General features: G+C 36.7%; 1 protein-coding gene across 1 annotated transcript in view; it reads left to right on the forward strand.

The window, feature by feature from the left end:
• LANCL3 (LanC like 3) overlaps positions 1–14,883 on the forward strand; it is a 102,853-nt gene extending 87,970 nt beyond the window's left edge. Inside the window, exon 5 of the mRNA XM_038587164.1 lies at positions 5,764–14,883. Within this exon, the coding sequence (XP_038443092.1) occupies positions 5,764–5,923 (160 nt within the window). The 3' untranslated portion in view covers positions 5,924–14,883. The remainder of the gene's footprint in view (positions 1–5,763) is intronic.
• Positions 14,884–15,293: the final 410 nt, after the last annotated feature.

The following is a 15,293-nucleotide window of genomic DNA, read 5'->3' on the forward strand; positions in this document are numbered from 1 at the left end:
ATGCACGTTCATATATCTGTGTATATATAACTGTGTGTATATATACATATATATATACATGCACATAAATAAGATCCTACTATTATATATATATAACAGTATCATACATGCCATTAACAGCTTGTAATTTTAAATGAACAGTTTTTAAGGGACAACCTTCATTTCAGTTTGTATAGATCTATCTCATTGTTAAAATGGCTATATAGTTATTCATTATAGATGTACCATGATTAATTTCACTAGTCTTTAAGTAATGGATACTTGATACCTATGTGGTCTTTACGAATAACAAGAAAAATTGTCCCAGATATCCAGTACATACTTTCTATGCCCTCATGCAAGCATTCTTGTCACAGAAATTTTAGAATTGAAGTCATTAGACCCATGGGTATTTCTAGCCTGTCTTTATCTTTTGCCCATTTTTAATCCTAATGTGGTGCTTGTCTTGAGAATTGTAACTCTTTGTTACAATATATGCTGTAAATGTTTTCCTACTTTGCCATTTGTCTTTCAATTTAGCTAGTAGTCTTTTGCCAGACCAAAGTGTTTTTTTTAAGATTTTATTTATTTATTCATGAGAGACAGAGAGAGAGACAGAGAGAGAGAGAGAGAGGCAGAGACACAGGCAGAGGGAGAAACAGGCTCCATGCAGGGAGCCTGACATGGGACTTGATCCCGGGTCTCCAGGATCACACCCTGGGCTGAAGGCGGTGCTAAACCCCTGAGCCACCCAGGCTACCCGCCAGACCAAAGTTTTAAGTGTTTTTCTTGTCAAACTTTCAAGATTTCTGGATTTTGTGTTATGCTTAAAAATACCTTTCCCGCTCCAAGATTATAAAAATATTAATTTACATTGTCTTTTAGTACCTTTGTGATTTTATTTTAACCTAAAAAAATAAATTTATACCTCCTTCACCCATTTAAAAGCTATCTTAACTTTCAAATCTTTGACTAATCTAGAATTTACTTTTTTAGGGGCACCTGGGTGGCTCAGTGGTTGAGGGTCTGCCTTTGGCTCAGGTCATGATCCTGGGGTCCTGGGATGGAGTCCCACATGGGGCTCCCTGCAGGGAGCCTGCTTCTCCCTTTGCCTGTGTCTCTGCCTGTCTCTGTGAATAAATAAATACAATCTTTAAAAAAATAGAACTTTTGAAAACAGTGCTATCTGGATATCTATCTTTGTGTTTTTTAATGACGAAACAAAACTTTCCAGTAGTATCTATTGACCAGTTACCCCAATGATTTGAAATGCCAAATTTATCATAAACAATTAATATGCATGTTTGTTTCTGGACTTGCCATATTTTATTATTCATTTTTCTAGTTTTTCTTAGCTATTTTCTCTTATTTATCTTTCCAATTATATTTTAGAATCAATTTTCAGATTAAAAAAAATCCTGCAGCAATTTGATTGGAATTTCAAGAAATTTATAGTTTAGTGAGCATTAACATCCCTAGAATGTTGTTTTTCTATACAGGAACATGATATATTTTCCCTTTATTTAAGTTTTCAGAAATGTCATTTGGTAAGGTTTTGATCTTACAAAGAAGGTCTTGCATGTTTCTTGTTAATTTTATTCCTAGGCATTTTATGTTTCCAGGTTTGTGAGTAGAATCTGCACTATATTTTCAGGCCATTTATTACTGGTATTTATGAAAGCTTTTTAAGATGTGCATATTATTGCAATTTAGCAATCTAACATGCACTTCTTTCATATACATCTGCATTGTATCTTATAAACTATTTTGATAGCTATAATGATATATCTGGCTACCCTTCTGAACTCTGTTACTGTCTCTATTAGATTTTCATTAGAGTCCATTGGATTTTCTAAATAGACACATATGTTTGCAAATAATTATAATTTTGTTACTTCCTTCCTCTTTTATATCCTCTCCCTCCCCCTCTCCCTCCTTGCTTGGTTCAGAATCTCCATAAAAATGTCCATTATTATGAGCCATAGTAATGCTGATTTTATTGAAATACTTCTTTGCTTCACCCTGACCTTTGAAATGTGCTTCTTACACTGTGTATCATGTCGGATTATGACACTCCTCTGTTCAAGATAATCCAGTGGCTTCCCGTATGACTCAGAGTAAAAGCCAAGGTCTGTGCTCTGAACAAAAGGCGCTATAGGATCTTGCCTACCATTACCTCTGTGAGATCATCCTCTACTCTTTTCCACCTAGTTCTTTCTACCACAATGGCTTCCTTTTGATTCTTTTAAGGTGCCAGGTACAACCTGCCTCACAGTCTTTGAAATTTTGGTATCCCCCCTATCTGTAATGCTCACTTTCTATATATATCTCCCAGCCCTCTGACTTCATTCAGACCTTCACTCTAAAGCTATTTTCTCAGAAAAGTCTTCCCAAGCCAATTTAGCTAATATTCAGTGTTAAGAAACATAAAAGACCCTTTATGATATTTGCCCATAGGCACTGAAGGAAAAACACTAACATATGCCCATCCTCCGTTTGAAGCTTCACTGTTCAGGAATTCTGTTAATGTAGTTTGATTCATGGCTCCCTAATCTGTTTGGCTGCAGCCTGACCCTTTACTTCCCAAATCTACATTTCTCTACAAAGGAAAGTCATTTTGGATTCTATTTAGACTAATGCGATACCACCTTCGTAACAGGTTTCATCAGAGATTGTCATGCCCTAGAAAGCCTAGTAAAAAGTGCCAGAACAACCACTATATTTTTTTGGCAGACCAGTCCTAGTTTACAGAGTCTTATCTATGAGGTTCTGGAGTCCAGGGCCCTTCAGGCAGCTTCCATTTTTCACTTCCAGGTAGAGCCTGAAAACGTGCAGCTAATATCTGAATATTTTGGGGGCATTGCATTTCATTGCCTTAGTGTACTGAAATTTCCACTTCATTATAATTCAAAGTTAACTATGCTATGGCCCAAACTGGGGAATCTTCCCTAATTTTGATGGGTCCTCAAACGTAATGTCAAACAATATGTACCTTCCTGTAATAAACATTACTTGGTCATTGGTTGAAAATTATAGTTGCAGAAAAATAGTTGATAATGCTTTCAGTTTCTTCCATCATTAATTATTCCGGGTTTCTACCTCTTCTTGAATTAATTTTGGTAGTGAATATGTTCTATAAAAGCATTTAGTTCATATGGATTTTCAAATGTTTGATGTAAAGCTTTTAACAGTATAGTTCCATGATATTCTAAATTTCCCATGTCTGTGATTATATGCCCTTTTACTTTCCTAATGCTTTTTTTTTTTCCTTTTTGGCCAGACACCAGAATTTTGTCTATGTCATTCTTTCAAGGAACTAGCTTTTGGCTTTGTTTATTGATTCTTTTTGTGTTTCTTTTGCTTATTAATTCATAACTTTCTGCCTTTATTTTGATTTTCTAGTTTTCCTTTCTTTTGTTATTTCCTACAGTTAAAAAATGTTTCATTAGAATATCTTACATCATTCTTATAATAATAGTAAAAATAATAATAAAATTCTCAGATGAATGAATTTTCCGGAGTTCAATTTTTGTCATAATCAATAGGTTTTGATATGTAATGTCCTCAGTATCTGTACTCTTTTTAGCTCTAGAATTACCATCTGACTTCCATTTTGACAGAAGTTTTTAGAAGAATGAATTTGTTAGTTTGAATTTGACATCAGTGGATAGATTTTGGGAGCAATCATTTTTACTTTAATGTGCTAACACACTATATGGGTCAGAACACAATGAAACCACTACTCTCATACATTGCTGGTACTCTTATAAATTGCTATATATTTATTTAGAAATCATTTTGAAAAGCACAAAAATGTTTATTTTATTTTTAGGCAAAAAAATGGAGGATACTAAATATTATATAGACTATAATTTCAGTAATGTGCTAAATAAGTCAAAGATTAGGGGGAAAGAAAGGTCCAGAGGAGAAAGCAAAATTAACTGTGGGTTTCTTTTAAAGTATCGTGGAATGGTAGTCTCTGTTTTACAAACATTTTCACTATGTTTATGTGAAAAATGATATTTGCCCTATATCAAATGCTTGCCATATGCTCAGAGCCTAATATATGATATCTTTAATTTTTACAGGTAATCTGACCCAATTTTGCAACTTCACCATTTTAAAATCAGATTAAGAAATTTGCCAAAGGTCATCTAACATGAAATTATCAGAGTTGGGTATCTCAGCTCCAGATCCCTTCCTCTTTCTGCTCTACCAGGGCTTCTTAATCTAGGGTTTGTGAATTTACTTGAGAAAAGTATTATCTCAAACTGAGATGGAGCATTACCTCCAATTTGGAACATAAGTAATAAGCCACAGGAGAATTAGCAGTAGCTGTGACTCTTGCCAGTAGAAGTCATAGATACAACTCTTGTTATAGATGTTAATGAAATATATTTGACTCTCATCACTACTTAGAAATGTCTGCAGTTATTAGACCCATTATATATTGTTCTTTAATGTGTTAATAAAAAATCCATATATTATTACTTCATAAATTTGGTTTGAAAACTTTTGCTGTGCCTTGATATAATTAATTTCCTTGGGAATCCTGTGTATTTTATTTTCTATATTTGAAGACTTTTTTTCTGGAAGAAGTCCAGACTGCGAAGTGATCCATTGCACTGTAAAGGTTCTGTCTCCTTGAAGCTATACTTTGAAGTTTCATTGCATAATTAAAAGTTTTGAATTAACTCTTAAGGGGCATCATCATTCTACTGTTTAAAATTTTGAACTCCATTGAAAAATTGTTGCATATTCAGGGAAACAGTTGATAGAAAAATGGTGCTGAACAGAATTGCAATATGTTTCCTGCTGACTTATTTTAAGCTACTATTGATAATTCCAAGAGCCCTAAAAAGATCAAATAAGTAATTACTCTTCATAGGAACCCCCCCCACACACACACACACAGTACCAATAATCTAAATTTATGGCAGTATCAGCTCTCAGGCCTTACCAACCTGTGAGTTCCAGCTTCTGAATTGGTGATTATTTGTGTTTTTGACAGAAAGTAAAAGAGGAGGTTCGTAAAGAGATAACACAGGTCACAGCACTTTCAAAGCTGTAAACTACTACAAATGTTATTCATCATAAATAATTTGAATAGGATTTGTGGCAAATAAGGTAGAAGAAAAAGGATCTTTAGAGAATCCAGAGACTAGTGATTTATTTTTAAGGCAGATGTCCTAAAAATAATCTATCTTGTAGCTGAATTTTCTATTTGTTGTCATGATTATAAAATGCTGTTTGCCTTTTCCCATTCATCTTATTCCTTTGTTTGCCCAAAGCACAGATTGTATAAAATCTTGCCCATTTATTTTCACAGTCTCTGCTCTCTGTCACATATAAATGAAACCTAGCTCAGAAATGATATGGCTGCAGAAACATAGCATATTTACTCTTCGAAAGGAACAGTCATACATCAGCTTGCTTCTATTCAAAATACATAAAAATATGGTTATTTATCTGTCTCTTTTTAGTTTTAATTATCGGATGACAGAAGGAATGAAAGCCACAGAAAATACCAAACTGCTTTGCAAACTCTGACAATAGTTGAACTTGCTTGTCAACATAATTTGTTGTGAAACATACACAATTATGTAACAGATCCTCCTTTTAACAGAGAAAAAGGCTTTCTTAAAATATTGTACAGTTTTGCAAAGAAATTGGTGCTAGAACTTTAACTTAGCAGAGAGGAGAAATAAGCAATTCTAGGCCAATAATATGGAAACAGTCATGTTAAAACTGCTCATATTTTTTTTTTCTTTTTCTTCTTCTTAGGTTTGCTGAGTTTTTATTTACAGAGGAATTCAAGGCCGGTTCTCGAGTCCTTGAAAGTATATACAGCTTGTATGAAGGCTTCTCCGGGACGGTGTGCTTTCTGATCGATCTGCTGCAGCCCAATCAAGCCGAATTCCCTCTCTTCAGTGTCTTTGTCTAGAAGGTTCCCTCTCTCACTGTGGCCCTGCAGAAAGTCCCTGAGATTTCCCGAGCCTACCCGAGGCAGTTTCCACATAAGCCACATCCAATGGTATCACAACCATGAGCCTTAACATTGCCGCCCGAAGGAAGGAAGGGAGGGAGAAGGCAGGAAGGCAACATGATACCAGACTTCAGGGAGAACAGTTTGAGAACCTGCAGAATAAAAACACCACAACTCTTCCAAAAACCAGAGAGATTTAAAATTTCAGGGAATTATTGTGAAACTAGAGCTCAGAGGAAAAAGGGAAAGAGAAATAATACGTTTTTCAGTTATGGCATATAAAACAAAACTGAAATGTGGACTCTGTTGATAAAATGCCAGTACCCTTGCAACTGGAAAGAGAATCTGACCATCTGTGGGTGCCCTCCACCCCTAAATTCAGAAATAAACACAGTCAAAAACTAAAGTGATTGCCCAGCTGAAAATTGCTGGGAGGGATGAAATGTCAGGTTGCTGAAAGGACAAAAAAGGAAACTCTTGGTTGTCCTCTGTCTTTACTTATTGAAATTTATGGTTTTTACTGAATGGAGAAATTTGCATAATGGATCTCTATTTTATCATTACCCTGGGCACTTTAAAGGAAACATATCATAACCTTTTTTTTAAACAATTTTCATTTTTAAGTAATCTCTACGCCCAACATGCGGCTCAAACTCACAACCCCAAGATCAACAGCCATACACTCTACCTGCTGAGTAGCCAGGCACTCCAAAACATATCATAACTTAGTTGAAATCCTGAAATTCTGAATTTCTTTAGGCCTTACATCTCTTTTCCTGGCTCCTTTTTCTTTCCTAAAGCTCAGTTAGAAAAGTAAAATTCATAGGCTAGCAAATACTGTAGCAAGTATTGCTGTCCAATGTTTTTCTCAATTTGAAGTGTGAGCTATGTATTCTCTATTGTTAATTTATATTGAAATGCTTATGTAATCCCTATGGAGCTATTAGATGAACTGTAAAATACACTCATGGTAAAAATCATTCATCTCAAAGATCAGGGTAGCTACTACAAAGATATGTTGTTTCTACCTTTGATGGAACACCGTGTCCCCTGGGACAGGCAGACCCTGGCTGAGAAAGGGACCTGGAGATAGTGAAAAGAACATTGGTAAAGTTTATGCTGTTAGATTAAGAGATGAGTGAACTCCTTGGCTGCTCACCTTACACTCCAAGACACAGGTTCCACTAGAAACTCTCTACAATACCCACTGAGCCAAGTTGCCATATTAAATTCTACCCTGTTGTAAACACATAAAGGGGTCACTGGCAATTTCATATATCAGAGTGAGGAGGGACTTGCGTACCATACAAGATATAAGAATTATTGAAATAGTCATTAAATATTTGTATATATGTGATAGATGTAGAATATATACATATATATACATATATATTCTACATCTACATCTATCTCCATGTAAACCCAAACACTTATTAAGTTCGTAGTTCCTAACTTCTTGATTTATAGATAAACTGGGAGGAGTTGGGAATACTCTGTTCCCTAAAATGTGTGTGTGTGTGTGTGTGACCTGGCATGTGTGTGCATGTATGCACACTCATTTCTCTGGGAAGAGGTTCTCTAGCATTCATAAGATTCTCAAAGAATCTGTGGCTGAAAAGGGTAAGAAGTACCTTTGTATATTTTTTTGACTTTATGTTTGCACTCATCAGAACAAGCTAGGACAAAATGATTTTGAAAAGCATGCACCTTTTTTGTTTATTGTTTCATTTTCACATCCTCAGATATAAATATATACACTTGGCCTCAGTTGTTCATCTTTGAAAATACTCAGGTTGGAGCAACACCACATAAAAGGTTTCGGATGACTCCCAAAGTTGGGTTCTAGAAGTTCTTCCATGAATAGTCTAGGCCTTCTCAGAAAGCCTTAAGGCGAAATGCCTTCTATGGAGTAGTCTTCTTTTGAAATGACAGTGGTCCCTGCTTTTCAGCATCTGGTTTTAGATTCATTTCCTTTGGCCTCTATAGGCTGAAGGTAATAAGCATCCAATATACAGGGCTTTATGGAATACATGCTTTTTTTCATCATCCAACAACCCTTCAAGGTGACTTACATAATTGTTCCAAAGTCTCACAGCTAGGAAGGGGCAGAATGAAGATTCAAATCCAGGGTTTCACTTCACAAGTACATTTACTTAGTATTCTAGACTAGAATCCAGGTACAGCAGTGAACAAAAGTACCCCTGGAAGGTACCTTTTGTTTGTTTGTTGATCCTTCCACCATTCATTCTGGAAACCTAAAACCTAGAGCACTAAGAAGTGATAATCTAGTTTAACATATCAGTTTTATTTCTAAGAACTTCAGAAAAACTGGACTCATTCATGCTCGCCCACCCTTTTAAGGTCTAGTAGGGTAACTATGACATTGTGCTGACCCTTATGAAAAGGCAACCTTTTCCTGTGTCGAATCCAAGCAAAGGCCATGCTTGAGTGTGTCTTTATGAACTGACACCTTGGTAAATTGGAAACAAGGGTAAGCTTGTTTAGCATGTCAACATGTTGTAAGTTTCCATTTTCCTGAAAGAGTAGAATTGTAGCTTTAGGAAGATCCTCTTCTATCTTGTTTTTTCCAAGAAGTGGGGAAAAGACCCCTACATATTACTGTATAAAGCATGGCATGTCACTTCCTATCTAATCAATTTGTTCCCTGCTAAGCAGTACCATCCTTTATGGAGTAGGTGCTTAGGCAGGTTGCCCCGTGACGGCCACAAGGGCATTTTCACTACCACTAGTATAACTCTAATGTTAGTTACTATGTGTGCATGAACACTTACAAACCCCAAGGGTAACAGTGGAATTGTGGTTAGATTGAAAGAATCTCTCCACAATGGAGAGTCTGCAATATACTTTAAGAATGGGAAGTTTTGGAGAATATTACAACTCGGCAAATTTGTTTCATTAACACAATTACATACCTTCTCTTCTACACATACTTTTCTCTCCATCTGTATCCTAATAACTGAGATTTGACAGAGTTTTCAGCATATACACCCCTGTGGTTCTTCAAGTAACCAACTACATGATTAAAATAATAGTATTTACTTTCTGATAATTTGAATCATTTTGTTGGTTCATTTTAAGTTAGCATTCTTCCATGGCAATACAGAACTTTAACTTTCTTTGACACACTAAGATTTTAATCAAGGTAGTACTCAAATTGTTTCCTTTTCCATAGAGAGTAAATCTCAATAATTTCAGTGCAACTAATGTAAGCTTGTGATTTATAACCATGATCAGGAAACACATGAATAAAAGGAAAAACATTAGTGATACAAAGAGCCCGCTCCACCTCACAGGATTGTCATGAGGGTTGTCAATGGGTAGAAGAGAGTTTTGTCATATGCAGGTCCTTTATATGTTTTAAAGGGAACATGTATTTTAAGTATCTACTATGTGCATAGAAAACTGTGCTCAGGTTTGACCTCAAATAAGCATTTCAGCCAGGTGGAATCTCCCTATGTGGATGCAGTGTTTGGGGTCTGGATCACTAGATGGGCGAAAATGAAGTGTGTGTTTTTTATATTCTAGAACCAATCCTGGCCATAGTATTTGGGCCTCAGAAGGTTCTGGGGCTTAATAAATAGGAATAGGCTGGTTTGGCTCGGAGCTCCTTTTCATGCAAATATTTATTTTGCTTGCTGCAAACAAAGGATTTATAGTGCCAGTAATGTGAGAAAAGGAGCTGGCAGGCTAGCTCTGCAGGGCAAAAATGAACTGGGAAATAAAGTATTTTTGGTAGAGTTTGGTCTGCAGTAGAATTCAGGCCTCAGAACTGTGTGACATGCAGCAATAGAAATACATTCTCGATTACATATAAGGCCTTCCTTGGGGGATCTGGGTTGTTTATTCAACACTGTCCCAAATTAATATCTCAATGACCAGCCTCAGATTTGCCAAGGCCATGTTCTCTTGGCATAAACTTGGCCAGGAAAGCAAATGAAAAGGCAGCCAAAGGGGCGGGTGGGAAAAGCTTTCTGGAGCTCAGCATCTAAGTGTGAGTTGCCCATGCACTCTTCATGCTGCTAAGAACCCCTCATCTTACTTGTGGGTTTTATTGCTTCCTGGGTCTTCTGATCTCCACCCCCACCCCTACCAACCTCCCCATGATTCAGCAACTTCTTGTCCTCCCTTTGGTCTTTAAATAGTACATTCTGATGTTTATTTTTTTTCCTGTGTGCTTAATCATGTGACCTCCTTTTGCCTGGGAGGGCAGGATTTCTCCTTATCTCTTCCATCCATGTTAGTTCATAGCTAATAGCTCTAGGCTTAATAAGGCCAGACTCCCCTCTGGACAGAAGCGCTGACCCCAAGGTCAGCCACAGCAGGAGTTGGGCCCATTGTGTTGTTAGGTGACAGGTCCAAGACAGCTCACCCCAAGGACAGCTATACAGGGAACAGAATGGCAGCTGCATTTATCCTGCTTCTCCTGCCTAAAGAAACCTGGTCATTTTATTTGTACTGTTGTGAAAAATACCAAAGTTGATGCTACATTACATATCGGAGCCTCCTACATTATCATAAATCTACCAGGTGTGCCCTCTCTCCTTGTTTCTTTAATTGAAAGTGCTAATGAATTGAGGCCTGATGGCTGATGCCTTTAGAGTTAAAAAATATTTTTTAAAATTCCCTTCAAATATGGAACCTTGTCATTTCCACCTAGACTCTTCCACAAGTGGCAAAGTCCCTTATCTGCAGAAATTCCTGCATCTTCTTTCACCTCTGAACTGAATTTGAAAAATCATTTAGCACAAAAACCAAATCATATTTTATTTTTTGGAGGGGTGTATTGGTGAGTAGTATGGCTAAAAGAGCAAGCTCTCCTTCCTTTTCTTGACTTTCTCCTCCCTGAACAATATCGAGGAAGAAGGGAGACAGGGAGAAAAGATACACGAGGTGAGGCTTGAGTGTGGAGGACTGAAAACAGTTTGTGAGCACTTCCTGTTGGTTTCCTCTTTGGTTTTTCTTAGTCTCCCCTGTAAGAAAGTGTGTGTAGGGTGGTGTGGGGTGGGGAGAGAGATGGAGAGAGAGAGTTAGAGATTGACTTAGGGAAAGTCAGTATCACATATGATGTAAAACCCAACAGCTCTGGTGCCAGAGTGGCTCAGTTGGTTAAGTGTCTGCCTTCGGCTCAGGTGACATCCCAGGGGTCCTGGAATCTAGCCAGTATTGGGGCTCCCTACTGAGCAGGGAGTCTGCTTCTCCCTCTCCCTCTGCCCCTCCCCCTGCTTGTATGCTCTCTCTCTCTCGCTCTCTCTCTCCCTCTCAAATATGTAAAATAAAATCTAAAAAAAAAACCCAACAGCTCTTAGATATATCCAAGTGGTAAATAGATATATGCAAGCATACACTGATTAATGAATGGGTCTGCATTGTGTGTTCACTGCCCTCTAATAAATTAGTACATAATTAATGAGGGCCCTCGTTAACACTTCCACTTGTCTATCCTAAGTATTCATTTTCGTGAAAACTTCTGCCAGGTTAGAGCCATTAGTAGTAGCCAGTTGTAGAAGCTAGCAGATGTGAGTTTTACAAACAAAGCCGCAAACGTGAGTCACGTGTAATTTTAGATTTTTCTAGTCACCACATTACAAGAGTTAAAAAAAAATGAAATTAATTGTAATTATTGGATTTAACTCAGTGTATCCCAAGGATGATCGCCTCAACATGTAATCAATATACAATTACTAATGAGATGTTTAACCTTTTTTTGTACTGAGTCTCAAATCTGGTGTATATTTTACACTTACTGCACATCGCAAGTCAGACTCGCCACATTTCAGGCGCTCAAGAGCCACATGTGGGTTGGCTACTGTATTGAACAGTGCAGGGCTGGCACTGTACTGCTATTTCACAGTATTGTTAAGGTCTTCCTACAGCTTATGTATGTTTTTGTTATTATTAGATAAAATGGAAACAAAACACTGCATATTCTTTTGTACAGTGGTGTTTCCCCAAATTCCGAACACTAGTACCAAGAGCTGCCCTGGGGAAAAATAGATTCTGTGATTACATAAGGTAGGCGAGTTCTGCTCTTTTGCCCCCTTTTGGAGATGTATGTAGTGTATTAACATATCTGAGAAAATCCTCTTGGATAAAGAACCTGTTTGCAGATGTTGAGTTGTGTCTGTAAGGTTCAACCTCCTAATTGTTGCTGTTGCCCAGCTGCCACTATAAAAACACGGTTAGTCTGGCGTGCTATGTTTATGTTATACTTATAACATTTGTTTTTTCTACAAGAAGAGTTTTAATACTCTTTCCCACACCCCGGCCCAATAAAGATATCAGAACAACAATTCTGTCCTAGAGTATTAATCCCTATTAATTATCTTGTCCTCACAGAGACCTGAGGTCATTCTTTACTACACTTTCCGGAACAAGAATTCCGAAAATTGCCGCAAGTGTCTCTACATAAGAAAAACTTTGTATCTTTCCCTCCTTCTCCACTCTTCTTGGAGCCTATCTCTACTTATTCTTTCTATTCAGAACCACCCTAGAGCCAAGATACATTTTTGTGTTCTAGAACCACCTACTAAATTGAAACCAGCAGATGGCTTTAATGTCTTGCACATGGGTGTGGATCTTCAGAAAGTACCCAAATACCCACCTTCCTCTCCCACTTTCAGAAATTATGAGCACTCTAAAAAGATGAAAGGAGAAACATCTGACTGTGTAAATGTGTAAACACAGAATACAGTCTCCTAAGTAGAGTAATACTATCCTGCTGTTGCTTTCTTTTTATATTTTGTGTGTGGTGTTAATTTACATGCATCAGTGTGTACTGTTTTTGTAAAGTGTGTAAAGTAGATGTTAGCAATCAGTTTAAAAAAGCTATAAATGATACGTAACTGCTGTCAATCTTCAGCAAATTACCTTTTTGCCTTTGTTTTAGTGGGGACCTCTGATGCCACCCCTCCCCCCAGTTTTGTTTTGCTCTCCATGCTTAAGTGGCAATTATCAATTATCAACTTCGGTCACTGAATTTTGTCCAAGTTGACTGCAGTAGTTCTCATAATGTGGATGTATTCAAATAAGAAGACTGATTTTAATGATCAATTTTATCTCTGTTTTTTTAGGACTTTAGTATTTCAATATTAGAAATGTCTTCTGAAGACTAGCAGCAGAATCCCTTTGCTCTTGAAAATGCAAAGCCAGTTTTATGTAGACTCTCCAGGAGTAGAAATGGAACATTTGAAACACAAGAGTTTGGTTTTAGAATCTGATAACGAAGGGAAGCTCCTTCTCTAAAAAAGGTTAACAGCTTTCCCAACTTTGAACATCTAGTGGAGCTGTCCTTGGAAAGGCAGTCTGAATTTTAATCTCATGGATTTAATGGCGCTAAATTAACAAACATTTTTAAAATGGATTTTGTAGAATTCAATTATTAAGGAAACACTTTGCAAAGCCATATAAGGGGAATTGTCAAGCACCACATGTTTTGGAATGTGCATTTACCAAGTGAATAGAATTTACTTCACCAAAAAAGATTTTTTGCACAATTCATGATACTTAACAGAAATATGATTGTATCATTGGAGAAAAAAAGCTCACCCTCTTAATGGTATACTTCACATTCTCTAGTAAACTGCAATTCCTTATTATTTTAGGGGATACAAAAGAATAATCTGTTGATAGAATATAACTGCTTATTCCTAATTGTATCTAGAAATGAATACTATGATTTAAAGTAATATTAAACTTTGAGGAACTGATCAATAAATTATTAATAAAATTGTACTCTTTGCAATACACTTGCCTCAGCACAAATGCAGAGTTAACATAAATTTTTAAAAAATACACCAAATAATAGACGTAAGTTGTTATTACTTTAAACTTCTAATTTCCACTAGCATTCAATCCAACACCAGTTATCTGTTGTATATAACTAAAATTTTGAAAGTCTTGCAATCAAAATGAGAGGCTTCTTCAAAAATGCCTTTTTTTGCCAAAAACAAGTTCTATGACCTCTTGCATATTATTGTATTTCTTTAGGGGTATTTTGAGGCACGTTCAAAGACCTATCGTTAGCAGTTAGGTCTAAATTTAGAGCAGAACATTCTGTCAGATATTTTACTATATCACAAAATGTTGTAGTACTGTATTTTATAATGAAACCAAATTCTCAAGTATTCTGGTATGTTAGCTATTATTATACCAAAAAAACCACTTTCTATAAGTCTATTATTATGTACATAATATTTTAAAAAATGAGTATTTCAGTCCTAGGAAAAAAGTATAATGTAATATGTGACATTAAATTGATCTTCAGTCAAAATCCATTTAGGTATTACAGGGAAAGAGCAATCTTTGGCTTGAATGTATACATTATTCTCAAGGACAAAATGGTAAGCGAAAATACATAAAGACGCGGTCACTGGGGGCAAGTTAGCTGGTGTGCACACTGAGAAGGATCAACTTGCAAATGCTCATGAGATTTTAGCTTTGGTTGTAGTTGTTCCTGGAGGGGGAAGTGCTATAGTCAGTTGATGTTGCCTCCCCTTCATATGGGGCGGGCCGTGGTTCTCACAGCCGCTGCATGGTATAATGCAATCTTCTTAGAAGCAAGATTGAGTCAGAAGCTTAGAGATGCACCTTACTGTTTGAAAAACTGCTGTTACAATGTTCTAAACACTGTGATCTTTCCAAATGTGTTTTCTGTATTAGTTTTGTACTGTAGAAAATATAATTCATCATAAACTGGACTCTATAGTGTTTAAAGCAATGTTATTTATTGGCTTATCCTCCCCCATATTTATGTACAGTCAACAGTATGAAACCTGTGATAATCCTTTGCCTTAAAATAAAGTCCCATGCTAAATATTGAGTGCGCTGTAATAATTCTAAGCTACAAATTAATTTTTCCTTTAAAGCTTAAGACTGTCAAATAAAATATTACACAAATATTCTGTGGAGTGTTGCTGCTTAGTCTGTATTTGTGACAGTATGTGTATCTTGATCCAGGACATGGTGGCCTGCTGGGTTCTATAAATAGACATTAGTAATCCTTTCAGAGAATGGGCTACCTCTCAGCTGTCGGCTGAACCCTCCCCTTAGCCCTTGTAAATAGATTTTCCCATGCCACACTAGAATGAAGAAAAACAGCCCTTCGTGTTCTCTCCCTCTACAATTTCTGTCTTGATTTCTTCTGAACCTTCATATTCTATTTGTGTTGACATCATTTTCCCAAATAGAAAAATGACAGCTATGCCTTACGAATGATGGATTCACCTAATTTCTGCAGGGAAAGGGACCTTGGATTATTAAGGTCTAATCCCTTATGGAACGGGTTAGGACCCGAGTTTTAGAGAGATTT

Source organism: Canis lupus, chromosome X (genome assembly GCF_011100685.1).
Source record: "Canis lupus familiaris isolate Mischka breed German Shepherd chromosome X, alternate assembly UU_Cfam_GSD_1.0, whole genome shotgun sequence".
Classification (NCBI taxonomy): Eukaryota; Metazoa; Chordata; class Mammalia; order Carnivora; family Canidae; genus Canis; species Canis lupus.